The 27587-nt window shown below is 48.5% G+C and overlaps 13 protein-coding genes across 13 annotated transcripts; 5 read left to right on the top strand and 8 right to left on the bottom strand.

Annotated features, from left to right (window-relative positions):
• Window positions 1–1292: 1292 nt before the first annotated feature.
• On the bottom strand, window positions 1293–3605 carry ACHE_40374S (uncharacterized protein; the record flags this gene model as incomplete). Its single annotated transcript, XM_043278566.1, has 1 exon — window positions 1293–3605. One exon carries the CDS (start codon window positions 3603–3605, stop codon window positions 1293–1295), a length of 2313 nt encoding a protein of 770 aa, XP_043136332.1.
• A 411-nt stretch (window positions 3606–4016) lies between these two features.
• On the top strand, window positions 4017–6455 carry ACHE_40373A (dipeptidyl peptidase III; the record flags this gene model as incomplete). The annotated part of the gene is made up of 8 exons (XM_043278565.1): window positions 4017–4108; window positions 4164–4365; window positions 4434–5211; window positions 5262–5311; window positions 5359–5797; window positions 5849–5922; window positions 5976–5999; window positions 6051–6455. 8 exons carry the CDS (start codon window positions 4017–4019, stop codon window positions 6453–6455), a joined length of 2064 nt encoding a protein of 687 aa, XP_043136331.1.
• A 78-nt stretch (window positions 6456–6533) lies between these two features.
• On the bottom strand, window positions 6534–7979 carry ACHE_40372S (uncharacterized protein; the record flags this gene model as incomplete). Its single annotated transcript, XM_043278563.1, has 2 exons — window positions 6534–7873; window positions 7922–7979. 2 exons carry the CDS (start codon window positions 7977–7979, stop codon window positions 6534–6536), a joined length of 1398 nt encoding a protein of 465 aa, XP_043136330.1.
• Window positions 7980–9912: 1933 nt separating this feature from the next.
• On the bottom strand, window positions 9913–10689 carry ACHE_40371S (uncharacterized protein; the record flags this gene model as incomplete). The annotated part of the gene is made up of 2 exons (XM_043278562.1): window positions 9913–10218; window positions 10486–10689. 2 exons carry the CDS (start codon window positions 10687–10689, stop codon window positions 9913–9915), a joined length of 510 nt encoding a protein of 169 aa, XP_043136329.1.
• Window positions 10690–11610: 921 nt separating this feature from the next.
• ACHE_40370A (uncharacterized protein) lies at window positions 11611–12473 on the top strand (the record flags this gene model as incomplete). The annotated part of the gene is made up of 3 exons (XM_043278561.1): window positions 11611–11652; window positions 11710–11728; window positions 11791–12473. The coding sequence occupies 3 exons, from the start codon at window positions 11611–11613 to the stop codon at window positions 12471–12473; spliced, it is 744 nt and encodes a 247-aa protein (XP_043136328.1).
• Window positions 12474–15543: 3070 nt separating this feature from the next.
• Window positions 15544–16089, top strand: ACHE_40369A (uncharacterized protein; the record flags this gene model as incomplete). Its single annotated transcript, XM_043278560.1, has 1 exon — window positions 15544–16089. One exon carries the CDS (start codon window positions 15544–15546, stop codon window positions 16087–16089), a length of 546 nt encoding a protein of 181 aa, XP_043136327.1.
• Window positions 16090–16624: 535 nt separating this feature from the next.
• Window positions 16625–17493, top strand: ACHE_40368A (uncharacterized protein; the record flags this gene model as incomplete). Its single annotated transcript, XM_043278559.1, has 3 exons — window positions 16625–16973; window positions 17029–17166; window positions 17225–17493. 3 exons carry the CDS (start codon window positions 16625–16627, stop codon window positions 17491–17493), a joined length of 756 nt encoding a protein of 251 aa, XP_043136326.1.
• A 98-nt stretch (window positions 17494–17591) lies between these two features.
• ACHE_40367S (NAD(P)H-quinone oxidoreductase) lies at window positions 17592–18782 on the bottom strand (the record flags this gene model as incomplete). The annotated part of the gene is made up of 4 exons (XM_043278558.1): window positions 17592–18221; window positions 18275–18366; window positions 18432–18698; window positions 18758–18782. The coding sequence occupies 4 exons, from the start codon at window positions 18780–18782 to the stop codon at window positions 17592–17594; spliced, it is 1014 nt and encodes a 337-aa protein (XP_043136325.1).
• A 927-nt stretch (window positions 18783–19709) lies between these two features.
• ACHE_40366S (uncharacterized protein) lies at window positions 19710–20795 on the bottom strand (the record flags this gene model as incomplete). The annotated part of the gene is made up of 1 exon (XM_043278557.1): window positions 19710–20795. One exon carries the CDS (start codon window positions 20793–20795, stop codon window positions 19710–19712), a length of 1086 nt encoding a protein of 361 aa, XP_043136324.1.
• A 731-nt stretch (window positions 20796–21526) lies between these two features.
• ACHE_40365S (putative C6 transcription factor) lies at window positions 21527–22785 on the bottom strand (the record flags this gene model as incomplete). Its single annotated transcript, XM_043278556.1, has 4 exons — window positions 21527–22029; window positions 22075–22258; window positions 22303–22478; window positions 22524–22785. 4 exons carry the CDS (start codon window positions 22783–22785, stop codon window positions 21527–21529), a joined length of 1125 nt encoding a protein of 374 aa, XP_043136323.1.
• A 33-nt stretch (window positions 22786–22818) lies between these two features.
• ACHE_40364S (uncharacterized protein) lies at window positions 22819–24021 on the bottom strand (the record flags this gene model as incomplete). The annotated part of the gene is made up of 5 exons (XM_043278555.1): window positions 22819–23390; window positions 23440–23559; window positions 23617–23705; window positions 23752–23871; window positions 23921–24021. 5 exons carry the CDS (start codon window positions 24019–24021, stop codon window positions 22819–22821), a joined length of 1002 nt encoding a protein of 333 aa, XP_043136322.1.
• A 212-nt stretch (window positions 24022–24233) lies between these two features.
• ACHE_40363S (uncharacterized protein) lies at window positions 24234–25424 on the bottom strand (the record flags this gene model as incomplete). Its single annotated transcript, XM_043278554.1, has 4 exons — window positions 24234–24724; window positions 24780–25094; window positions 25153–25358; window positions 25408–25424. 4 exons carry the CDS (start codon window positions 25422–25424, stop codon window positions 24234–24236), a joined length of 1029 nt encoding a protein of 342 aa, XP_043136321.1.
• A 696-nt stretch (window positions 25425–26120) lies between these two features.
• Window positions 26121–27274, top strand: ACHE_40362A (uncharacterized protein; the record flags this gene model as incomplete). Its single annotated transcript, XM_043278552.1, has 3 exons — window positions 26121–26467; window positions 26519–27195; window positions 27249–27274. 3 exons carry the CDS (start codon window positions 26121–26123, stop codon window positions 27272–27274), a joined length of 1050 nt encoding a protein of 349 aa, XP_043136320.1.
• Window positions 27275–27587: the final 313 nt, after the last annotated feature.

Raw genomic sequence — 27587 nt, 5'->3', positions numbered from 1 at the left:
ACTAGCCGTCGACCAGCGGCAAAACTATGGGCGCCATACCCTTACAAGCATTCTGTGCGCCGGTTTCATCAAAGTTTTCATGACCTCGCTCGCACCATCCTCTTCTGGTATGTAGCGGCCGGACATGGTTCCTAATTGGCATGATCGGCAATTCTGTTATGGGCCCTGCCGTATCAGGTTTCTGTGCCTGGAGACGGATTGCTTAACCGACATCGGATTGGGTGATTTGCTTCTGCTGCAGAGCATGAAGGACTAGAAGGATGCCGTGACTTGTGACAGGAGACATCCCATACCTGTATGACTCTGCACAAAGTACTTGGACGGAGTGCTTATCCTCTGTACTCCGTATAGAGTTTGGGAGGCCGCGATATCCGGCGAATCTATCTCATGAAACCTGTTTGTAGAATTGCCTACTTTGTGCCTTAGAGTAGATATCCGAAAGCAAAGCGTCCGATCCGTCGCCGTATCCTGCACAAATCAAGATTATCTCGATCTTATCAGATCCATCTCCGGTTTCGGAAAACCTTAGCCGAGCCACTTTGGCGAACGAACCTATCAGTATTGTGAATAATGCGGCATCCATGGTACGGAGTAAATGCGGAGTTTGTCTCGGCTCTCGCTTGGTGTTTCTTCATTGGATATCATGTGGGATGACAGTCGAGAGAATATACGATATACGGAGTAGAATACTCGGCATTAGAATCCGTCCCCTGTTCTTCGTAGACTACATTCCCCTCCTATATGCAATCGACTGTCCCTGCATTAGCTGTTTCAGATATTGTTGACAGCTCGGGCTAACGGGAAATGGAATAAATGCTAACTGACATGCTTAATTAGCATAACCCTTGGTGTGATTACCATAAAGCATCAGTATCGTCATGCTTATTCTTGTTGCCTGTGAGCTAGGGTAGGATATCACAATCCCAGGAGAATAAAAGAGCTCATAGCTGAGTGACTAAAAGGAGGTCCCTTTTCTAGGGGATGAATATCCCAGAGCATTGGCCATGTTTGATCTTCGTGTCTCAATCCATGTAGGGTTTGCTTGAAGATAGTTGTATTCCGTATTATTGCTGCTTGGTCTCTCCGTTGAGGCGTCTTCCTCGCGTTGTTAACCAAATTGACACCCCGTATACATAGCAGTAGATAGTCGAAGCCATGTGATCCATGCACAGCAAAACAAATAAACCAACATTGTTATTATAAGAAGCGAGGCAACGATAATACAGTAGGGGAATAATTCACCGTTTCTCTGTATCAAACATTCCCAACTCGAGATACTTAGCGGAGTTGTCTCAGGTAGTCTTCTCCCTCGGAACTGGATATATCGATCGCCAGTAAGCGTCTGTCAGAACCTTCTCAAATTTCAAGTCACACCCCCGTTTCAGATGCTCCTCACAGAATTTTATCAATTCTTGAACAACAGCAAAAGAGGCACCCCGATTACAGCTCTCAGACAACAGAAACCGAGTAGTTCTTCGACATCGCATTTTTGATGCCAATTTCAGCACCTTAAGTCCCCATTTACTCGTATGCGGAGCCGCGTCGGCTCCACGCTCAACAAGGAGTTTCAGTGCGGTCAAGTATCGGTCGTCTGGACAATTGATGCTCCAGCCTCCTTGCAACTGGTTTATATCGGCGCCGTGGTGCAGCAGCACATCAAGTGTTGTAGCTGTATCTTCGCAAAAACGTGCCATTGCTGCTACCTCCAGGCTCGACATTTTGTCATTTGAAAACCCTGGCCATTTGTGGTTTGGACTGCATCCTTGACTACAGAGGTAGCCGACCATTCTTGCGTCACCGGCCACGAGAGCACTTAACATTATATCTTTCACCTCCTGGGAATTCGGGCCGATTTCCTGAATGAGTGAACGTATTTTTTTGCTCGCTTTTCCCCTTGCTTTCCCCTTCTTTCTTTGCTCCGCTTTTGTTTTTGCTGTTGGATCGAGCGCCTTCCCGCCTGATTGCTCACCTGGTTGCTCAACTCGCTGCCTGGCAGCTTGTCCAATTGCATCGTCGAAAGTGGCATCAAGTGACTGCTCTCCTGCTCCTTCATTTGCCGCAGACTCTATTTCGGACGCCTCCAGTAAGATGCCTTGCTTAGAAAGTATCTGGGCCGTCTTTTCACTACCAAACCTCACAACTTCTGTCACCAAGATCAATTTCTCCGCTCTGGATGCGGGCTGAGCACCTTTATCGAGAAGTACCTGAAAAGTCGACGGGAATGGTACTGCATGGCACAAAGCAGCAAAACCATGGGTACACTGCTTTGAGTGGGCCAAATAGCGAACAGGTAGGTTGTAAATGTTGGTCTCGGTTAGATCCGCAACAGCTTTATCGAGAAGCAATTTGACGACCTCAGTGTGACCACTTGAAACAGCTCTGATGAGTGGTGAGGTACTGGTGATGTCCTTCATATCAGCGCCGTAATCGATCAGCATTGAGACGACATCCTTGTGGCCGTTTTGTGTAGCCACTGCAAGCGGTTTCAGTCTTGAATTATCGCTTAGGAATGTTCGCTGGCCTTTTTCCACTTTCTGATATCCTTTGTGCACATTGTCAAGGATTTCCTGAACAAGATCGGCCAAACCACAAGCTGCTGCCGCGGTTATGAGAGTATCCTTATCCTTAAGAGTGCTTTTACTCTTGGATCTGGTCCTGATCAATCTCAATAGGATCTCAGCAACTTTGACATGCCCATTTGTGACAGCCGTCTCCAGAATTTCCAGGGAATGTCCGCGGCCGCCCTGCCGGTACTTCATACGAGGATCCAAACGAGCCCCTTTATCAAGCAGAAGCTGAACAGCCTCGACACTACCATTTTGCGCCGCGTGGTACAAGGGTGTGTCTTCCCTAAACATAATATCCCGGCCTGGATCCACGCCAGCTTTAAGCAAGAATCGAAGAACCTCGATTTGATTGTTCTTCACGGCTTGAATAATCGGCGCGGTACCAAACGTATCCTCAACCTCGCTGTTGATCAAACTGGGTAGAAACTTTGTCAGGAACTTCACCGAATCCAAATCCCCCCTCGCAGCACTATCCCTCATCAATTGCTCCGCAGCCGCTTTAGTCACGTTTATCCCATAGGTATGCCACCCACCACGCACTGGCCGTGCTCGTTTCCCAACATCATACCCCTGAGACTTCTTCACAAACGAGAAAAACACCTGCAGCACATCCGGATGACCACGCACGAGCGCCTTAAATAGAGGCGACTTATCCCCAATCTCAAGTATCCCATTAGCCGAACTAATAATCCACGTTGGATCCTCGTCAACGTCAACGCCTCTCTCTAGCAACACCTTCACCACATCGGCATATCCATAATGTATTGCCACGTCCAGCGGACCCGAAAACGTTTTGTAATCAATGTTTGTCCACGCCCCGGCGTCAAGGGCTTTCTCGACAACCGATGCATAGCCGCGGTACAGAGCCCATTCGAAGGCTGTACTCTCAGACCAGAACACGTTGTGCCAGAACAGCCTTTGTGATAGCAAGTAGTATGTTCGGCCCGAGACCTGCATGAAGGCGTTTATGTCGCTGTCCCATTCTAGGTAGTTGGCGACTTCTAGGAGGAGTTCGTTGGAGAGGGTGAGGAGGGGCATCGTGCTCGGGCTGGTCGTAGAGCCGACGACACAGGATGTGTTGATTGAAACGCTCCATGGAGATAAAATTCTTTTTTGGGATTGACATTATGATTTTGAGACTTTTTAGTGAGGTCAAGGTGACAGCCTCATAGAAAGTTACCGAATGTGGAAAACTATATACATTGCCGGAAACCAGCCCAAACCATCCCAAGACAAGCATTTTAGAACAGCTAATTACACCGACTGATAAATTATGTTTGGAATCATCTTACAACTTTCTCTTATTGTTTGGCATGTATTTTTTCGGTGGAAAAATCAAGCAAAAAGCAATCAGTCCGCACGTGGGGTCACATGGGCGGGGTCTTATCTATCCCCTATGTATTGCCTGTCATCCGTTGATTCTCTCATGTCTTCTCAAAATCTTCAAAAATGCTCGAACCACAAATATATAAACTATCTGTTGGACAGGCCTTTGATGGCCTGAGCGACAGCGAAAAGCACTATGCACATTACATGGCTCGGTATCGATAATGCCGCATATTTAGAAACATGGTGTTAACTGACGTACAACTCCAGAGCTGCATGGAGCGGCACGAGAATCATCCTTCGACAGGTATCTCCAGAAGCGAATGATATCTTTGACTTCATCATCGCCTTGTCTCATACATGTGGTGGGGATTGGGAAAAGCTTGCAACGGAGACACAGGTTGATTCCGATGAAGTTGAGAGATTTCTAAACTACGCTGCCATGTTCTTATCAAATGTTGGGAATTATTTCGTAAGTAACATGTGCGTTCATTTGGATTGTATCATAACTTATGTGCGCAGGGCTCCGGAGACCAGAAGATCTTACCGGGAATATCTAAAGAGAGTCTCATAAAGCTAGCCTCGGTCTCGGGAGCCACCATTGATATATTCAATCGTATTAAGGAGCCGATGTATGCGGAGACGCCTAGTAGCTTAGGTGCCCCTGGCCCCTATACGCAAACTGCCTATTATCTCGGAGACGGTTGCCTGGCATCTCGGGAGGATGTCAGCGCTATATCAGACATTATAGAAGAGAACGCGATACTGCCGGAGAATACCCGCCTGAGAAGATGTGATAATGGTGGGAAGCCCAGTTACGAAATTCTGCAAGCATCAGTAGAGGGGAATGAGTATGTCGTCGGGACCAGGGGTAAGACTTCAAAGATTAGCCAAGTCCGAATAGTGAAAGGCGACCACAAAGAGGAACTCGAGCAAGTGTGCCATAACTTGCAAGAAGCCCTTGAATATACCTCGAACCCTACTCAACGGCTGATGCTGGAAAGGATACATGGGAGCTTCCTAACTGGTGACCTGAGAGACTATAAAGACGGCCAAAAGATCTGGGTTACTGATACAGCACCTGCTGTTGAAACCGTTATTGGGTTTGTCGAACCGTACAGAGACCCTTTGGGTGTTCGTGCGGAGTTTGAGGGAATCGTTGGTATAGCGGATACTGCAGAAACGAGTCGGTTACAGCGCCTCGCGGGCATAGCCGATGGTCTTGTTTGCAGGTTACCGTGGGTAAAGGATCATGGGACATCCAAAGGACCCTTTGAGAAAAATATGTTTGAACCACCCGATTTTTCAAGCGTTCAAAGTAGGGGTTTGTGTCTTTGCTGGTAGATGATATACGCTAATATTATTCAGGTCTTGCCTATTGCTCGAGTATAGTTTTTCCGGGCATCAATCTTCCCAATGTACGTCATCCGACCAAATGAATTGGGAGATAGGCTGACCTGGGCAGTATAACGATATCCGACAAGAAACAGGGTACAAGAACATCATATTCTCGAACCGCATGGTATCTGAAAGCAGCCGGGCAAGAGGTCTACATATGGTCGACCCAATCGAGCAGGAGACCTTCAAACAGCACAGATTTCATTCATACTATATCTGGGTGGTTCTACATGAGATACTGGGGCATGGAACCGGGAGATTCCTAAGCGAATTATCCCCCAACAACTTCAATTTCGACCCACAGAGCCCACCCATAAATCTTTTGACCGGGAAGCCAGTCAACAGCTGGTATCGTCCAGGCCAGACATGGACCAGCGTTTTTGGGAACCTTGCAACCACGGTGGATGAATGCAGGGCAGAGCTTGTTGGCGCGTATCTGATTGACGAGCCTGAGATCTTGAGGCTATTTGGATATGATGAAAGCAGTGAAGTCAGGGCTGATGATAGTAAGTAATCCTACCTCAAGCGACGGGACTTCGTTATTAAGCCTACGATAGTCATATATAACATGTATTTGCAACTCGGTGTAGACGGGCTCCGGGGCCTTGAGAACTATGAGCCCATCACGAAGGTGAGCTGATATTCTGGCAAAGGTTGACGGGCGATATGCTCATTCTTCTATAGGAATGGGGGCAGGCGCATAGTCGAGTAAGCGTTCATCATCCTAATTGATTGTCCCAAAAATCTCTAACCTTCTAGGCCCACTACGCAATGCTCCGACATCTCCTTTGCGACAGTGACGGGCTGTACACGATTCAACTTGACCTCGAAAATAATCGACTGACAGTCAGAGTTGACCGTTCTCAGGTTCTCCAAAAAGGCAAACCGTCACTGGGCCGGATGCTTTTGCAACTGCATATATACCGGTGCACCGCAGACAAGGACAATTGTCGAGAATTCTACGAGAATCTTTCGCAGGTCGACGACGAGGCACTGAAGTGGAGGGAAGTAGTTGTTTCCAAAAAAGATCCCTCGTTGGTATTTTGCCATGCGAATACGTTTCTGGAAAAGGATGAGGACAACGTTAAGCTGAAGGAATACGAACCGACTAGTCGTGGGGTTATTCAAAGCTGGGTTGAAAGAGATATCGATGATGCTCTATAGTAGTATTCATTGACATCGTGACTCTATAGACAGGGATATGCATATATATACGTTTCCTGCGTCCACTGACAAAACAAATTACTGTTGAATAATCTGTACAAACTGCAGAACGACCTGCAGAAAGGCCATGACCGATCCAAAAACTCCAAAGGCAATCACAGCCCAGAATGTCAACCAACCAGCCGAATCCCTATTGTCTCGCCATAGCTGCAGCCATGTACGAGGCGTCGTGATAGAGAGATATCTCTGCAAGACTGATATGCGGTATCGAAGGATAGGAAAGTCGCGCGGAAGATGATATAAATCCTTTTCCACAAGGCCACTGAGGATACTATCAAAAGAATCTTTCGTTCCACATAATGCCGACAATATCGGATCCCGTACGTTCACATCATAAGCAACCTTCTTGACAAAGTGATTCTTGATAAAAGGATTTAAGGACGAACGGAAAAGGCTTCTCGACTTCCTCGTCTGCCCAAAGAGAAGACGATAAGAAAGCAGTATCTCAACAAGCAGCTGATTAACCTCTTCCTCGGTAGCCCAGTAAGAGCGCGAACTACTTGTCGTTGCACAAGCATGAATAACATTCCTCCGACGACCCTTCGTATACTCAAGAAGCAACGACTGACAAAACGAAGGAAACCGGAAGAGCGAAATTTCTTTCGTTGTCGAATTGAATTCCAGATGGCACGCGAGCGCATCCACCCATTTGATTCGAAGCCCCGCTACGGCGCTTAACGAGTACGCATTGAATGTCCTCGCGTGCACTTCTGTCTGCTTGTGGAATGCATGCTGGATATTGGGATCCTCGTCAAGACAGAGGCTTTTGGAGGGGAGTAGGACACCGAATCCCATTAGAAATTCGCTTAGTGGCTCGTTGGAACAGCCGCGGCGATCCTGTTGTAGCGACATGTGGGTGTATCCGCAGCATCCATCCGTCTCATCGATTGCGAGCTGCGGTGTCTCTGCTCCTAGGATACCATTGCTGCTTCCCTTGGGGGTCGGAGTGAAAAGCATAGTCTGCCAGCCCAGGACGCAGAAGACGAAGTACCGGGCATAGTGATAATTGCGCTCATCATTATCACCCTCTGTTCCATCTGCCCTTAAAAGACCCTCATCTTTCAGCAAGGCTATAATCTGATCAATCGTGATGGAGTCGGACGATGTGATGAGGTCCTCTATTCTGAGAAATGTAGAGACGAACGGTTGCCAATAGTCTTCCGATTCATTTTCTTCATCGCAATTTTCCTTTGGTGGAGGGAAGATGCCGAATAGATCACTCGGCAAATTCACGAACTGCAATGCGAGCCATGAATTATACCAGCTGAGCGCTCGGTTATGTTTACTCCAGATTCCTGATGCCGTCAGATGTGCGATCGATATTTTCGATTTGCTGCCAAAATGGTGCTGTTTGCTGTCTGGTCTTCTGTTAGTAGGGCATCGGTATGAGTTAGGATTCAACGTACGAGGCTTGAATTGCCGCTTTGCCTTCAGTTTAAAGCTTCTTCTAAATTCACTCGTCATCTCTCATATAATATAGTAGTATAGCGAGTGGTCTATTGAGTGAAATGAATATTTTGTATAACTACATATTTTCCATGCCCAACACAGCGTCTTAAAACAGACCCGCATGTACAAAGGTACAACCACAAAATTAGCAATATATGGTACGTATGAATACAAGACATCCTGTATTCCCATCGTAATTTCTGTCCAACTCAAACGCATACAAACATATCATTCGATCACTGGCCAATAGCAAGGACACGAGATAGCACTCACGTTGATCTAGAATGGTTGATCATCATATCAGCGCCTAATGTTCCGCAAGCCGCTGCTCCATCCCGGCGGCAATACAAAGCCATCATTATAGGACCAGGGATTTTCCCCACATTCTAATTTGAGATTTTTGTGCGAAAGAGTATGCGGATATCACTCCGAGACTCAAGGCCCGAACAAAGTTTCGGCGCTTTCTTTCGTATTCCTTGCTCTCCCGTGATGTGCGATAGGTTGTTTATCACACGAGCCAAATGTCGCAGTCCCTCGATTAATGGGAGTTTTTCGGAGACATTGATGCACTCTTGTAGGTGTTGACTGAAAGGGACTGGGTTAGCCTGACAAAGAATGGCAGAGACAGGGGAATAAATCAGAGTTTACGCGGCTAAATCAAGTTTCTCGCCTTTCTCATACAGACAGGCAATCTGGTACAACGAGTCGCAGATTTTCAAGTGATCCCCCAGGCATTGCCGCCGGAAATCCAGAGCTTTTAACGCGAGACACAGAGCATCATGGTACCAGTTCTGGGCTAGTCTGATCCTACTAAGTAAAACTATGTCACCGCCGTTGGGTCAGCCGCCATGAACAAGTTGTTCTTTCTGAGAGCGTACGCATACCCTGAGAACCGTGGATTTCCGAATTTGAGAAATGTCCCATCTGTAAAGCTCTGCAACGATAGAAAGCGGCTCAGCATCTCTTCGGTGGCATCGACATTTCCCATGCAAAGCAGTAAACTGGCCATGTTGCTGTAGGGATTCCCGATTCGGTCGCTATTATGCGCTAGGCGAATATCAGTTGACTTTTCGAGAACACACCGGGAATCTTCCACGCGCCCCAGCTCAGTGGACGCAAGGCCGATTTCACGAAGCTAGCAGCTAGCAGCGCATTATCCAGTGGAGCCAGTGCCGCTCGGATTCTGTATGCTTCTTAGACAGCTGCTAGAGTGTTAGTAGCGCGGCCTAGATCAAGATCAATCAGGCCTTGTAGGTCAATGGCACTGGCATAAGCGAGGGACTTGCTATCGCAAAAGTATCGCAGGGCTAATTGTAGGCTACCACGAGCGATGCTATAGCTCTTCCCCTACAGATACCTGTCTTTGGTTTGGGAAGTTTGGGCAAAGAATGACGGTCGATACGTACTAGCAATAACGCGATAAAAAAATTGCAAAGGACCGGTCATTCTCTCTGAAGATACTGAAGTCCTCTTTCTGCTTCATAATGCTCTCAACATGAGGCACAATTCTCTCGGATTGAGCCCAAGAAGCAACCTGATGCCCAACATTGGCATTGTATGCATCCAGCAGACTCGAAACCAGTACATCTACCAAGGCGGACATGACTCCATGTCGTTCCTCGAATGCCATACGGCGAATCAATCTGAGCCGTCCTATGCATGCGAAGAGCTCCATCCTCAGCTGGCTTCTGAATGGGAGACTTCTGAAGTAGAGTTTGCTCGGCCTCCAAAAATCTAATTGATCAGCATCATGGACACAAGGCAACAGCCACATCGGTAGACCAGACTTTATTGCGCGACTTCCGTATACACAGCATACTACTCCACAGCGCCTCCTTTCGCGCTGATCAGAGATTGTGCTGTTTTGCCTGGTCCCGCTCAACTTCAAAATCACTCCCACTGTTTTGGCGAACAACCTGGCGAACACAGTCGATATTGTCTTGGACATCTAGCTTGGACCCACTGAATTTGAAGAACAGCATGGGAGGACATTCCATTCACGACCCGTTCCACCAATTTTGTTGGTCACGTCCATTTGAACGTCATCCAGGAGCTCAATGGCTCCGATGGCGATTCCTTGGTGAATCACCTGAATGGCGGCCTTTGCAGCTTCTCTCATGGTTGGGAATGTCGCCACTGCCACGCCAGTTTCTTCCGTGATATGCGCCAGTTTAAGGGTTGCCTCTATGACAAAGCCTAAGGTCCCTCTGAACCAGTGAAGGGCCCATTGAGGTTGTATCCCGCAGATGGTTTGCTTTTGTCCTGTCAGCTATAGAGCTCTGGGAGAGTCAGTCAATCGGGCAACTCACTGAGGCCTCTTGCGTGTCTTGAGAATCCGGCCATCAGCAAGAACCACTGTCAGGTTGATGACCTAGTCCTTCATCGTCCTATTATTACTGCGATTGGTAGCGATCATTCCGCTGATTTTTGCCTGCGGAGCGGTCAGAAGGGATCTTATGTGCCAAATCACAGTCAATATACATATTGAAGGCCCAGGATCGACCGGGAATAGTAGCTTTACAACTAGTTCATGCCCATTCTCTTCCACCAATGATAATGGTGCTTCATTATTCAAATCGGTGACATCTATATCCACCTTCTTGGTGTCAAGGAGGAATTTCACAGCCCTCTCTTGCCCACTGACTGCCGCATGAGACAATGGTGTCAGAGAGCAGAAATCCTTGCTGTCTATATTCACTTGCTTGGTGTCATACAGCAGCTTCATGATGCTCACATGTCCATGTTCTGCTGCCACGGAGAATGGAGACTGGCGCACGTTGTTTGGCGCATCGATATGCGCTCCTGCTTGGACACTGAGCCTAACTGTACCTTCAACTCCTGTGCGACAGGCCCAGAACAGTGCCAACACGGGAAATCCAACGGATGCGTCAAACTCTTGTAATTCACGCCGTTAGAGAAGTGGATTCAGCAGGGCATAGTTATGGCGGTTGACTCGGCAGAAGGAGTTGAGTTCGCACAATCCCAGGAAGGTAACAATTGAGATCATCAACTCATTGGGCAGATTTGATAGCCCCATGTCAACGAAAGGTCTGTCGGAGAACGAAGGGAATAATTCAAGAATTAAATGCTTTGGGCCGCACACCACCGAACTGCACACCGCTCGCACCATCGACCATGAAGGTGCCCCCCATAACGCGACTAAATTGACCCTTCAAAAAAGCTGTGCATTACTTGCAATTGAGCTGTCAAATCATTCGAACTTGAGTATCAAGGCAGCTACAAGGCTGTATGATACATAGCCGCCATTTCTGGCGGCAAGCTGTAGCTAGCTTGGATAACTCGCAAATAAACACATGTAAGCATGGTTCGGGACAATTTAACATCATGAATGGCAACAGATAATGAGATTGGGTCAAGGACGGGCCCAGCTTGTCAACATGCAAGGACGCAATAAAGGGATATCTCGAAGGCACATTTCCTGGAGAAAGGAATCAATATGTAAGGAGTTCGAGTAGTAGATTCACGTCGAAAATTTGGCGAACGATTTCTTCTACAGGTCGATGGAGTCAGCAATTCCCTTGCATGCGTGAGTTAAGGTCTCTTATATCGCTTTAAATCTAGCGTATTCCCGTACAATTCTCTTTGATCTGAACAATAGACGGCAAAGTTCAGTAATATATCCACCATGCGGTTTCTTTGTCTTCCAGGGGCTTTCAACAATGCAAAGGTGAGCTTAATAGAAGCCAGTGGAAGATCTGATTATGCTGACCGGTCCTGCGAATAGACATTCGAGGCACAACTCAGTAAGCCAAGCCTATACACATCTCCCTTGTCATGTGCTAGAACAGAAACCTCTCGCCCCCAGAACCATTATGCGATATCCTCGAATCCAACGGAAGCGCTACCTTCCGCTTCGCAGAGGGAAATGTCCTTGTCGAAATACCTCAGGAATTTGCAGGCTTTTTTGGACCACCACCAAACTATGCATTCTTCAACGTGAATAACCGGGAAGCCATTAATAAGCACCTCCGCCATTTTCCACGCGGTGAAACGCCCGAGAGTACTCTGCGCTCTATCACAAAACATTCCGTGTCCTCATTTGAGAGTGTTCGGTCGGCTCTCGACTACCTGATCCAGCTCTTGGATAAAGAGGGGGATATCGATGGCGTTATTGGATATTCTGAAGGGGCCCGTGTCGCTGCCTCGCTGATTTTAGATGAAAGACAGAGACAGAAGGACTCGGGACGGACTCCTCACATTAAATGTGCGATATTCATTGGCGGGTGGCAGCCTGTTCATCCTGTCTCTGGCGGTGACGTGTATGCGGATGAGACTGAAGAGAGGATTGAGATTCATACGTGCCATGTCCTTGGCAGTAATGATCCGTATATCGATGCATCGCTGGCACTGTATAACCTTTGTGATCAAGATCGTGCGGATTTGTTCGATCATGGAGCTGGGCATGTTCTTCCACGTGAGAAAGCGGCTTTAGAGGATCTCGCTGATGTTGTTCGGAATATGATCACGGATGCGGATGAGGGTGGTTGAGTTTGTATAGATCATCAGCCTCAGGCACTGCACATAATGGAACTGTCTGACGGGTTGTCACGTTGATCTCACTCAATAACAACCCACGAACATGTTTTCTCGTAAAATTCAAAATCCCGTTCTCAGATAATATCTCCCAGACGGCAACTAGCCCGCACGATATCTCTCCTAAGCCTGTCCAACGAGCTTCTCTTGAAGGTCGCCAGCTATTTCAAATATGAAAGCGATATTTACTCTCTCGTGCAGGTTTCAGGTCGACTATACTGTCTGATATATCCACATTTATATCGAATCAATGCTCGTCACTACAGTGGCTCAGCTTTTAATGGGCATTTGATAATGACATGACATCAGCCATTCAAAAGGCTCTTGAAGCCAGAACCACGACCGAAAACGTTGTCAGAGGCGAGGTTAATAGCCCGGCATAAAGATGCTGTCAAAAGACGCAGAAGATGGTCCTTCTCATCGGTACGGCGAATCCCGTCCCAGGGAGTGGTGGAAAAAAAAAAAAAAAAGGCAAGTACAAATACGAGATCTAAGAGACATCTTCCTTGTTTAAGCCACTGCTGAATGACAAAGGGCCCATGGTGCAAGTCTTCATTGACCACTTGATGAAGCTTCTAAACGATGGAGAGTACAACCGAGTGTCATTAGAGATATGGGCCGGCTTTGAGAGAGCTGCATGCCCTTGGATGACCGTGAGTGAGAACGCTGGAGACTGGAGAGACACTATTGATACAGGCAGCGGGCAAGGGAGACGTCGGTTGAATCAAGTCCCTCATGAAGCACTTACCGATTATAAAACACTGAGAAAGCATTCGGCAATGGCTCGCTTTTTATGCAAGCAGCGTGCAACAACCGGGTGAAAGTATTGCAGCTCGTGTTCAGCACCTGGGCCGCCACTGACCTCTCTGTGTTGGATATTGCATTGATACGTGCAGCACGCAATACAGTATTGGAGCCGCCAGGTCTTGTTCAAAAACAGAGCATGTGTGAATCCTCCTGATGGAGATGCTCGTGGTTCGCTAAGAGCCCTTGAGGCAGCTGGCAGTGAAGTCCATGTAGCAATGGCAAAGTTTCTAATGCCGCAAATCAACACGCAAAAGCAATGCCTAGTTCATAGGACCATCGCGCCCTGATGATCACGGCGGCAACTTGTGGATTTCCAGAGATCATCAAATGGGTTCTTAAGAACAAACCCGGCTGTTATAACAATAAAGTCAGAGGCTATAGACTCTTGCTCAATTCGTATAGCCCGTCATTGATGCTGAGAGTTATAGACAGCGGCCACAAGAGTACTATTGCCCTACTGATTGACCATGGCGCTGATATATATGGCACAGTGGAAGGCTCTCCGCTTCTTAAAGCGATCTCGAATGCCAATGCAGATTTTGTGGAGTTTCTATTCGAGCGAGACTGTAATCCGAGTACGCTCTGGACAAAGCAAGTCACGTATAGACACCACGAAACTTGACGAGTCTGGAATTAGCAAGGAAAGCATCCGACTCTAAAGCGGCAGAAGCGATACTTGATGTCCTACTTCACCACGGCGCCGATATGAGCGAAGTGTCCCCATCAAAACAGTCTACTTGGATGCGACCACATCTGGCTATTGTCTGAACTCTGTTCAGACATGGTGCCGATCCGAACCCAGAGAGCTGGGCTAGTGCAAGCCTTTCTGTGGCGAAAAAATCTAAAGCTCCTCATATTAAAACAACTCAGTTTCTGCTGCAGGCTGTTTGTGAACAGAATATCCCTCTCCAAGAACTTCTGGAATTTATGGAAGAGCGAATAAAGAGCAGAGATTATTGTTGGCGTCTTCAGATGGTTCCGGAAAACGCTTATTGATGAATGAAGTATCCCGTACTCACCTTGGCGGCGAGCTAGCTGGACTGGGATGTCTAGACCTTGCTTATAGTACGAGTTGAGTACCTCAACGGAAAGAATGCGTTTTGTTGCTTTGTCTGAGAATAACCATAATCCGGACAGCATCAAAAATTTTACTTAGATGACATTCTAGTTGCTACTAGGACGGCTAGCAAGGCATTCTGTTCCGCTACGCATTGCTTTACTCCATGAGACATCATCAATAATGCAGACGGTGAATTGAATCGCCATGCTGTGTTTGGAGATAAAGCTTCGTTGCATCTGGTATGGTACCTGTCGCTTTGAGAAAGATTCTAGATAAGATCCTAGTTTCAGATTTAGGCGATCCAGTGCGTCAGGCCTCCTTTGGCAGATTTGTGGCGAGACATGATGCGGAGTACAGCGTTTGTGATATGGAACATCAGACAACGAGTGAAACATCGGCGTCCCAAAAGCTCTGGCCACAGTCCGCGACTCGTAGTCGATGATCTCCGGGGCTATGGAGAACAAAGTCCGGGGAATAAGAGAGGGCATCACCATGGCTTCATGCAAGATGCCGGCTGTTTCTGTACTCCGATATATTCATTCACGGTTTGGCAAGGCTGACGTTGCTGATGCTGTTCTTCAAAGAAAAATAGGCCGGTGACGAAATATGGTGACGTCGTGATACTGGTCCTGCAGCTAGGAACAAGCAGAGACAAATACTCGTAACGCAGAGGTGTTTCACGGGTCGAGACAATCGACATGGTTCTTTGTTGATAGTCAAGTGACGAGAGGAGAAGGTAAAGACAGCATTATCAGATACAAAGAAGGATACATAATACTAGTAAATAGACTATCCACAGTGCAACAGCTCGCGTTTGATGGCGAGTACTCGAGTCAAAAAAAGTGATGCATCCGGATTCAACATTGAAACATTACGAACGAGGCCAGTTGATATACCAACCTCGCGGCACTGGAGATGTGGTTCATCTCGTTTGACCGAAAAATTGAGGTTCTTCGACGGTCGGGATTGAAACAAAGGGCTCCTATTCTGAGATTTTGGTAACACGATGATGGTCCTTGCTGTGTATTTCCTAGTTGAGCAGAAGATGAAGCTATATAAACCGCTTGAATCACGCCAGACTCGATTGAATCATCATCACCATCGACTCGATCTGTTCAATTGAATAAACTACAGCCTACGACTTCTACAACAGCCAAAATGAAGCTCTCTCTTGCCTTCCTCGCTACCCTCTCCGTCGCCATGGCCGCATCCATCCCCGCAACATGCGAGGACATCCCCAACTCGCTGGGCGACAAGCCCCAGACCCTCCACAACTACTTCAACCAAGAAGTATGCCAGAAGAGCAAATGCGACACCACCATCAATGACAGCACCTCGTTCCTTGAGAAGACCGTCGTCCCGCAGCTCGTCCAGCAGCTCTCGCAGAGCCTCGGAATCTCCACCGGCAACCAGGATCAGATCGAGAAGGTCGCCAAGGAAGTCAGCCAGGCTATCCAGCAGAGCTGTTCTCAGCAGTATGGCGACAAGAAGGTGTGCAACGACGACGACAGTGTTCTTCAGTTCGGTCAGTGCGCGCTCAAGGCGGCCGAGCCGGTGATCAGCAAGCAGAGCCAGGGCGATGACGACGTCCCTTCGGAGGAGGAGTGCCAGAAGTTGAAGACGGCGTTGACGGATGATCAGTTGTGGTCGAAGACTCTCCCGGGTTATGTGGACCAGTTTGCGAAGCAGTGCAAGAAGAACTAGATTCTACATGTACAGAGCACCTCTTTTTCTATCTGTTTTTGGAAAATCATGAGAATGTCACAATGTGCATTGTACGATGCACGAAGTATAGCCATATGCATAGTTAGTCAGAATGGAAATGCAGCAATAAATCCGGTCTCAGCGTGAAACTCTCCTGGCCGAGTCGCAATCAAAATGGGAAATTCGACGATCCCGAAACAGGGACCGCGATTGACCTTCGGGCGTTCCCCATTGAGTATGTCTGGCCTCTGAAACGGTGCCTCTTTTAGGCCTGGATGTAGCCCTCTCATTGGGCACTTCTTAATTAACCGTGTTTTGTGGTCCCTCCTGAGTTCCAGCCTTTTTTTATCAAAGGGTCTAGTTTAGTCCGCAATACTATTAAAGGTTGATTTGTCCACCGACTGTCTTCCCATTCTCACACAAGCAAATCGTGTTCTCTTTTCATTTTTTGTTCTTTATACCCTTTGCTTCTTAAAATACCCCAGCGGTATTCAATCCCTTAATATTCTAATCCTATTCAAGACAGGTCTTGAATATGCACTTTTCTACCACCCTCCTCCCCTTGGCTTTGGCGCTGCGCGCCTCCGCCATGTACGACGACTGGTATTTCGGCAACATGTTCGCGCTGGGACCGACCAGCGACAACATCCACATCACAAAGGCGACTTACTCGCTCGTCCCGCCGGCTGTGCCGTGCGGATCGCAGCAGAATACCAGCGATGAGGCGCCGTGGTTGGCGCTGTGGGTTGGGTTGAGTGCGAGCATGTCGGACCAGAAGGCGGATTTGTTTCAGCCGTTGTTGAATTGGTCGCCGGATCAGAAGAGTCAGGCTTGTCCTGCTAGTAACCAGGAGTGGTGTGTTGCTACTAGTACTTACCATTCGTGTATGTTGTTCTTTTTCTTCGGCTTGTATGGGGAACGATGCTGACAGACCGATAGCTGGCCAGGTGCAAGAGCCATACGTGCCTGTTCCGAACGACTCGGAGCTTGAGTTCACCATCACCGTCGATGAGGCGAGCAACAAGATTATCCAGCAGATCTCTGTCAACGGCAAGGAGATCTCGCACCAGGCTGATGGTATGTCTCCCATATTCCCCTTGCCATTGCGAAGCAATCGTACTGACCGTTCGTGTAGACAAAACAATCAACCCCACCTACATCTACTCCAGCAACGAATGCTACCTCGACGCCTGCGGCACCCTCGCCGCATACTCCTGGCAGAACATGACCATCCACCTCAGTGACGCAGACCTTAACTTCCAAAACACCATCGCCCTGGACGGCGCGCGTGACAGCGGAATAACCACCCCAGACAATGGAAAGACCTGGCACATCAACTCGATGCGCATTGACCGTGACTACTTCTACCCGGACCAGAAGGACCACGAGTGCGGGTCTGACTAAACTGGTTAATCGTGTGTAATTAGTGTATATAGTCCCAAAAAGTAACCACAGGATGGATGCGCGTGTGTATATAGATGTGTGTATGTGTGTATGTATGACTAGTGATCGATAACGCAAATCAACTTGCCCTTGGTGGCATTGCTCTCCAATAGTCGGTGTGCGTCTGCGATTTCTTCGAAGCGGAACACTTTTTCCACATATACCGTGAACGACTTATCCTGGAGCTTGGGCAGCGCATGCTCAACCAAGGTATCGCGCAGCTTCCGCTGATAATCCAGCTCCCGACTCCGCAGTGTACTCCCCTCAACGCGAACGCGCTTGTACAACATCGCGGAGATATCAGCCGTCCCAGGCACTTTGCCACCGCCCATCAACCCCAAGAAAACAACCCGTCCGTCGCGCGCAGCCGAGTTCAGATCATCCTGGAAATACGGCCCGCCGATGAAGTCGACAATTAGGTTCACCCCTTGTCCATCCGTAGCCTGGCGCAATTCCGACGCCCAGTCCTGTGTGCGGTAGTTGAACGCGGCGGTGACACCCATTTGTTTCTCCAGGAAGTCAATCTTTTCCTGCGATCCGGCGGTCGCGTAGATCGCTTTTGCGCCGTGAGCCTTGGCGAGTTGGATCCCTGAAAGCGAGACGGACGAGGCGCCGGCGTGCCAGAGGACGGATTGGCCGGGTTGGAAGTCGCCGATGAGGAAGAGGGCTTGCGAGGCGGTCATCCATGTCTACCGCAGTATTCATTAGCACTTAATCGCGATTGAAATATTGATTTTCTTACCTCAGGAACACCAGCCGCTTCCTCCCACGACAACTCGGCCGGCTTATGAACCAGCATCGCCGGCGACACCACAATATACTCCGCATACGCACCTATCCCCAATTAGCAACCCAATCCAATCCAAGCCAATCCACCTCTATTGAAAAGAGTGACTCACCTCCATAAGCCAGTCCAAAAACCTCATCCCCAGCCTTGAAATCACAATCCGTCCCCTCCGCAACCACCTCAATCACACCCGAGAACTCCACGCCCAGCGTCGGAGGCGCCTGCGGCGGAACCGGATACTTGCCCTCGCGCTGCAGCAGGTCCATTCGGTTCAGACCGAAAGCCTTAATCTTCACCAGGGCCTCTCCCGCGGAGGGAGAGGGCTTGGGGATGTTGTCGACAAAGAGGTTTTCGGCGGGGCCGGTGTTGTTTTTTATGCCTGGTTACACGGTTGTTAGATAGGCACTGGGGGTCGGGGGTGCGGGAGAGGGAGAGTACCGATTGCTCTCATGGTGGAAGACATGTTGAATGGTACTGTAGGTGTTCTGGTGAGGAATTGTGGGAATTGAGGGAATTTATGGTGGAATTGGACTTGTATATTTCTCTGGAGGCTAAGCTTTGATTTATAAGCTGCACCCCACATGACGTCGTTCCCCGCGGTTCTATATCAATCTCTTCCGAGGTATCTATTCCGACAGTACTTGTCTAGCGCATTGGTATGCTGTTGGGCATGCAATGCGATATCATTTCCTATGCAAGTCTGTTGAGACATCATTTCACAGGCTGCCTTTCCCTAACCACCAATCAAGTGGGGATGTTCTCCATGTCCAAGCAGACTACCACCATATAGTATTTGACCTACAGACCTGCTAGAAAACCTACTGCGAGCTTCTTGAAATGTATGTCCATACATTTCACAGCTTGACATCTAGGTTTGGCTGGGCTATAACCCTGTGAAGGTCAAAAAAGTGTCGATTGAATAGCTCTTTTTTGAACTGTACATTGAGATCGAGAAGCCAGAAGAAACAGTCAATATCCTTGTTTCTATGACTGGGATTTTCGGCATACAATAATTCTAAGTGTAAACAGCCGACATCAACGGGCTTAATGTGAAGTACGAAACTCCTCGAATGTCACTCCTTATTCAAGACTTCAACAACAGGGGCAACTATGCGCGTTATGCCGTTGGTGAAGACGGCAGGATTCAGATAATGGAGCTGATGGGATATGTAGACCCTTGGGGCCGTTTTCGGATTGCCTATGAGCGAGAGGCCTTGTGATTAGGAAACATATTTAATATTGGTTCAGCGAAAAGCGGCCTGGACAATAATGAAGTCAATCAAGTGATCACTATCAAATGCGTGTTTTTCGTTGAATAATGTTGTCATTTCTCGTGATTATTTACTTCCAATCCAATGTGGCCAAAAATGCATATGTACAACCCGACCCCCTACTCATCATAGTCCAGCTCAACAACAATCCTAACAGCCCCTGCCCCAACAACACCTCCCAATCCATCAACTCCAGCCTTATCACTCGGATACGCATTCTCAACTTTCTTCGCGCCCCTCGTGATAGTAGAACACTTGTCCCCATTGGACAAGCACATCCTCATCCCCTGCACCTCCTGCCCGGCATTCTGCGCCTGAATACACGACACATCCCATCCAGACATGGCATGATTCTTCACATCACCAAAGTCAAACTCGCCCCAAGTACTAGACCAACCACCCCATTGATCGGTAGGAAGATGGTCCCCAGGCGCAGCACCAAACCCACCCTGCGAGTCCTTGTCAAAAGCCACATATTTGATCTCATTGGGCAGCATATCAAATTCAAGCGCAGAGTGCTGGTACCAGCCAGATATCTTGCCATCTGGGCCGATCTTGTTCCAGAAGACGACTTTCCAGGGCTGCGCGTTGGCGTCTTTAGGGCCGTGCAGTTGCGCGACGTATTTGTAGTACGGAGCGTCGGTTTCGGAGTCGAGCAGGATGATGTTGCTACCCCATGGGTCGCCGACGTTGCCTTTGTAGCCGACGCCGTCGCCTTGGGACTGCGTGCGTCCGCTGAAGCCGTCCCAGGTGAATTGGCCGTCGGGAGGGGTCTGGTCCCAGGCTGCGGTTGCTTTGATGGGGTGCGGGCTGGCCTCATTATCGTGGCCGTGGGGGTGACCGTCGTGGGGATGGCCACCATGCGGATGATGACCATGAGAATGGCCTTCGTGGTGACCACCGTGAGTGGAATGACCATCGTGTGGATGGTCTTCATGAGGGTGATCGTTGGTCGGGGCCAGAGTTGCACCAGGGAGGATGCCGAGCGTAGCAGTGAGAGGACCGATACCGATAGCATTTCCGTTGACGTCGGTAAGAGTGCGAGGTTCGATTATAGAACCAGAACCGATGTTGTCGTTGTCGTTGTCGTTCTTGATAGCGAGGTGCTTGCCATGGATGTGGCGACGATGGTGGCCCTGGAGACGGGCAAAGACTGACTCGGCCACGAGGGCGAGTAGCAGGATGAAGACGAACTTCAAGTGCATGTTTCCTGAGCGTAGATTAGGCTGCCGATGAAGCTGAGGAAAGAGAGTAGAGAAGAGAAGATGCTTTGGAAAGGAAACGAAGATCGCTGGGCGACAAGGGCCTTAAATACCCTGAATCTCTGAAAATGAGTGAAAATTCAATAGCAAATGGCATCAAACAAGTGAAAAGGTAAAAGAGTGAATATAAGTTAGTCACAAACAAGCAATGAATGGCAAATGGTTTTAAAGGAAAGTCATTTTTCCTGATCAGGAAAGGGTGAAGCTGTACTTTATTCACTGTGTAGACCAGCCCACAGGAAGAATAAAGAGATATAAAATGTAACAAGTCAGGGGGCATGAGGAAAAGAAATAAACTTAAGAGTAGTGAATTATCTACAGGATATTCTGAGATCTAGTGTTTGTTGATCCACATTCCATTTTTCCCACATTCCACATTCTAGCCCTAAGAACGGCAGATAATATAGTGTGGTTGTATAGACAAAACCACCACAATCAAACAGGAAAAAGCACAGGGATATAACACAGTCTGGATTTCTTTTATTTGAGAGACTTGCCTGTTGATTGTAAAGCAAATGGCCCTCGATCCAACCGCTACGTACAGGATCTGAACACGCTTCCATCTCCACATTCCACGCATTCCAGTAAACAACCCCGCGTGGATCAAATCCAATCGCTTTTATCCCTGGTACTCTGTATTTTTCAAATAAAAGGAAGCAGTTACTATTCAGTTGTCAATTATCCCACAGCCACAAATCCATTCCCAACCCTCTATCCATATCCACCCAATTCGCATCCAACTCGTCCGTCGCCGATAACATTTGATTCAGTGAAGCCCCAAAATCCCTCCAATCGAGGGTCAGGTCGTCCTCATTCACATCTGGTATTCCAGTAGCAGTCAATGACGGCGTTGCTATGACAGGCTGCACGTCTAGGTCATTGAATCCCGGGACTGTCTCACTCCTCGGGGTTATGAGTGGCTCCGGTTCCTCGTCAACTGGATGTGATACAGGTGTTGAAGGAACGAGGAGTGGCTGGGCTAGTTCCTCTAAGAGCTCAATTTCGGATTTACGGAATTGGGCTACGCGATTACCACGCTCGATCATGTCGTCCAGAAGACTGAAATATGTGTCGCGGTAGCTGTGGTCGGGGAGGGTGTCTGGGAGGATAGCTAAAATCATGGATAAAATCCAGGCTGCTGAGAAAAGGCTTTCAAGGTCGAATGGGAGGAAAGTTTCTACATGGTCAGCGATGCGTTGGCACTGGGAGTGACGGGTCGTACCAAGTAGGTTTTGGTTTCGCAAGGCTGTCAGCAGTCGCAGGGACTTGATGGCGGAGTCGACGCAGGATTGCACGAGTGTTCGAACTGGCGCTGATAATGGACGCAGAGAATCGCCGTTTTCGTAACAGCTCAGGCGTTCCCATAGCAGGCTGAGGATGAGGGGACGGACCGTTACGATGATACACTATTTGGTCAGCGTGGAAATTGTAGAGTGTCGAAAAAACATACCAAATGGCAAGACAGTGTCAATCGCGTGGTCACTCCGGAAATCGCATCGACTGAATTCTGAAACCGGTGCGCAAAGACATTCTCAAGCTCCCGAGAGAGATCCGTCATTTCATGCAGGACGGATCGCATCTTGCGCAGAAAGACGCCCCCCAGTTTGCCATCTACGCTATACACAGCTAGGAAAGTCAGCAACGAAATGTAGACCGCATTGGAATACTAACTGTTAAGAACACGCGTGACGACCTGCGATATCTTGACATGCAATGTCAACGCAGCTGCTTCCTGAGAACAATTTCTCAGATCCCAGAGCATGGCAGTAACATCCTCATCATTAACTGAGTTAGGAGTTCCAATTAAAGACGAGAAACGGCTGTCGAGAATATATATCGTCCACCAGATATTCTTGCATCGCTCGACCATCTTTTCTCCCAGTTGCTCGACAGGAAGAGCGCGATGCCAGCCCTCTACCAAAGCCATGCGCATTGCATGGCCAATCTATACATTTAGCATACCGTCCTAACGTAAAGGTTTCGGTACACTTACATAGCAATAAGCAGTATCTCTAATATCCACCGAATGGAAGTACAGCGCGATCAACGCAAGCACCTCAATCGCCAGTATCGGATCCCGCCACAACCCCGTAATATCCGGCAGTAACGACATGGCCCTAGTGAAAAACCGCGTCCAGTTCTCCGTATTCTCTGCCGTCCTTACAGGCGTCAGAAACGCCTCTCCAAACGCCAAAACCATCAGAAACTGTATATACCAGAGTCGCGACTCTTGCGCCTTCACGGGAGCATTGTCGTAAAACTCGTAGAGATTGCACAGAAACTCCTTCTCGTCAAAGAATCGATACATCGGGCTCAAATGGAACTTGACGGTACTCAGCATATACAGCGCATAGTCGATGGATGGCAGGCCGCTGATATCCGGCGGTTCGTTTGAGCTCGCGTGACCCCAATGTATTTGGTATGCATCGCCGTCAACGGCGAGGGGAATCGGTGTGTTGCTATCGGGGTGGACGCGGGTTTGGATGATGCTTAGGACGCGACGGCTGAAAGACCACGTTGATGTCGGGCCGAGACATACTACAAAACGTGTTAGTCTGAGCCAGGACGTTGTATTCGGTCAACGTACACCATGCGCGTTGTGTCTGTCCATTATGTTTCAGATATGAGGCTGACACGAGCGGGTTCGAGACAAATCGTTCTTCGGATTGTCGTGCTTCGGTGGTTTCTGTCCTTGATTCTGCTGGTTCTTAGTAACATTAGCTTTAGCCCAGCATAGGCGCATAGTTTGCGCGTTATCTCTCACCTGAACTATCCAACAACCGAGTCCGCTTATGCTCGATTGTCGCATTGTCACCGCGTTCCTCCAATTTTCGCTTCATCGACAGAAACAACCTATCTCGTTAGCAACATCCCTATCAGCACCCTGGAAGCGTCATACCCCTCCGAAATCACAATCTTCCGATCCTCATCAAACACACAATCCTGCCCCCGCCTGCGACAATGCTCGCACGGCTGGATACCGGAGCATTTGACCTTGCGCGAGCGGCATCGTTGGCATCTGATGGACAGTCAGCCACGTCCAAATCAATTGTGATCCGTATACATACGCATTCTGGGTCCGTCGTGAGCGCCGGGAGCGATCCATGGCTAACAATTGCATTTGGTCTCTGTGATACTCAGTGACGGGCATATGAGGGGGCCTTATCATGTGTCAGCCACTGTGGGGATGTTCGGGCCGGTGTCATACCCCGCATGAGGATGATAAGATCGGCGTTATCTAGCAGGATACAGGGAGATAATAAATGCAATTGTTATCATTTCGTTAAGTAAGCGTGTCCTTTGCATGTTGGTTGTTCCTGCATCGCTTGATGTCCTATAGCAAAACAGAAAGTTCGAGCCCGAAGCAATGGACATCTATATCTACTCCTGCAACCGCTGCCACTCTTCCCTGACAATCCCCGGAATTTCATCCTCCAGCGAAGGCCCACTCGCCTCCCACCCCAAATACTCCGTCGCCCTCTTCGCACGAGACCGCATATTCAACCCCCAACTCACAGCCTCAAAACCCGCCAACCGACGCGCAGTTTCAACATCCAAAGACTGTATCTCAGCAGACGGAATGAATCCTTCATCTACAGCGACCTTTCCAACCAGCTTCGCTACATCGCCCCAGCAGTGCTCGCCGGTCGCGCCTATGTAGTATGCTTCGCCTCCCCAGAGTTTACCATCTTTGTCTCCATGGTGGGCGCGCTCGAAGAGGAGGACGAACAGACTGGTCACGTCAGCAACATGGATATTGCCGCCAGTTGAGAGTCCGCGGCCGATTATGGGGATCTTTCCGTTTTGTAGGGTGTATTTGGACATTTCGTATACTTGTCGGCTGCGTTGCGAGCAAGGGCCACGACCGCGACCTGGGCGATAATGTTATTATGGCAATGGCTTTAAGGTGCGTCATTCATTTCCTACCATATACAGTCGACGGAGAGACTATCGCAGCCTTCAAGACCTTCGAATGCTCTGCACCAGCTTCAAGCACGAACTTGTCCACGTCCCGATGGAATGCATGATCGGGGAAACCAAGAATCTCCTGAACACCCTCTAGGTCATCATAGAGCTTGTCCCGTCTCTCCCCATACACCCCATTTTCCGTATCGAGAAACGAGAGAATACCAGTTCCGCTCGTATGCAGCAGATACACAGGATGTCCTTCATCATGGCCCTCCAATGCACCCTGGACAATTGCCTGCGCTGCAGGGAGATGGTCTGACGCATCGGCCGTGTCTAGAGCAGACATGTTAGATGAGGGACTGGGGAGGCAGGGCATGCTCGGAAAACTCACGGATGATAACGTCGGCCCTGGCACTTTCTTTGCGCAACGTTTCCAGGTCGTTCAGATCCGACAGTACAATCTCAGCCGCCGGGAACTGGGCCTTGATCAGTTCGCTACTCTTCTCGCTCCGGGCCAGGATGCGGTAATTGTAATCTGGATACTGGACCGCCAGCACCGACAGCAGGTCGCCGCCGATGTAGCCGCTGACACCTGTACTGTTGAGCTTAGCGATTTGAAAAAGTAGATGGGTATAGGATTGCTCACATGAATACGTTCTTCATTTTTGGGGTATATGCGGTGATATGGTGGTTTCCGGTGCATTTATAATCGCATGTGGGGTGAATATATTCCAGGAAAACATATTCCGCTAACCATTACTGTTAGTAACAATACTGCGCGAACGTACGTAGAATAGGCAAAATTAAAAAATAACATTAAGATGATACATCATTAATTCTGGAGACCTTTAGTTAATGAGAGAGTACCGAGCAACGTATATTGAATATTTCCCCGTATTTGCTTTGTTGCTCACGGCCGTACATGGCGGATACAGCATTTCCAGTACAATTCAAGGCGAAAGGATGCACAACGGCCGTTTGTTATGAACTTCAATCATCTTAACAGCTAGGGAATAAATATAGTGGTTGATCCTCCAATGATGCCAAACCTTGCAATCCACGGTTATCTCCAATAAGCAGTCGGTTGTTATATAGACTTTCATTCTTCCGGCTCATGGTGACCGATCTGTGAGTTCATACTAACTCAGATTTGTGGATACCAGAGTATAGTGTACTGCACTCGGTCGACACAGCAAGGAAATGGAAAAGACGACTATATGAGCTCACATAATATTTACTGCAGTATCGAGGAGAGTAAAGAAGCATTGCATCACAAATACTCATCGGTAGCATTGTATATGAGATTGGCACTCGCCCGTGCTCATTGACCAGTTGGTTCATTTCACGCCAATATTGACAATGTTCGAAAACATAATCTCCTCCCGAATAGACGTCAAACCGCGCGCGGTCTATGAGCCTGTCTCTAGATCGACCGCTCCAAATAATATAATCGACATCAGCTCCGCAAAAACAGAAACCGAGCTCCGAAGTTCCTTACAAGATAGTATCCAAGCAGCATGCCATGGCGAAGCTGCTATGCCCGACCTTCTCCTATGGGACAAGAAGGGATTGCAGTACTTTGAAGATGTGACTTATACGCCGTCATACTACTTGACGAATGAGGAGATTGGTATTTTAGAGGAGCAGAAGCATCAGATCGCGCAGCATATTCAGCCGGGGAGTATGATTATTGAATTGGGGAGTGGGTGAGTATTACTACCAGAAATACAAACGATATACAAAGTCTAACTGGCCAGCAATCTACGCAAAATCAAAATCTTGCTCGAGGCTCTCGACGATCTAGGCCGCGATGTAGATTACTTCGCTCTCGACGTCTCCCTTCACGAACTCCAACGTACCCTCAACGTGGTCCCGCCGGGTACGTTCCGGCACATCCGCTGCTTCGGACTTTTGGGGACATACAATGATGGCCGTCAGTGGCTGCAGCGGGCCGAGCTCGAATCGCGCCCGAAAGTTTTAGTATCACTGGGATCGACGGTGGGCAGCATGCAGCGATCCGAGACCGCGGGGTTTTTGTCAGGCTTCATCGGCCCCGGAGAATCGAATCGATCTTTCCTACTTGGTCTAGACGGTTGCAAAGATCAAGAACGAGTACTAGCTGCGTATAACGACAAGCACGGTAATAATCACAGATTCATCAAGAATGGATTGGAAAGAGCCAACGATATCCTTGGTCATGAAGCTTTCGACCTTGGAAAATGGGATGTTGTTGGGTCCTGGGATCACGAAAATGGGAGCCATAGCCAGTACTATTACCCCAAGACGGATGTGTGGCTAGGTGGAGAGGTGGTCCCAGCTGGACGAAGGATATTGGCTATAAAGAGCCATAAATATGATGCGAATGATGCCCATGCGCTGCTGGAAAAGGCTAGGTTGGATGTTGTTGATGCGTGGGGTTCGCGGAATCAGTATAGTAAGTGTTCTTTTTCTTTATTATCGTATCTAATGTGGCTAACACTATGGTAGACGTTCTTTTCTTGAAGAGTGCATGAAGTTGTACAGTATTTTCATGGCATGTTGTGATTTACGTCGCCATGTACACTGTATAGCCCGACGCCTTATTGGGTATAATATTTGCACCTGGCAATTACTTTCCTGTGCTACCTGCTCAATGTAACGGAATGTATCTATTCCAATATAGTTATACAGAAGTCCATTGTACGCGAGGGAGGGCATATATCCAAGTATACCACCCTGATCCGCCAACAATGCTCCACCAACGATTATAACCATTACCCCACGAAGAACTCCCGTTTACAACGCAGAATGCAGGGAAATAACTAGTACATGTTCAACCGTTGGGAA

Source organism: Aspergillus chevalieri, chromosome 4 (genome assembly GCF_016861735.1).
Source record: "Aspergillus chevalieri M1 DNA, chromosome 4, nearly complete sequence".
NCBI classification, from domain to species: Eukaryota; Fungi; Ascomycota; class Eurotiomycetes; order Eurotiales; family Aspergillaceae; genus Aspergillus; species Aspergillus chevalieri.
This window is presented reverse-complemented; position numbering and strand designations above follow the sequence as displayed.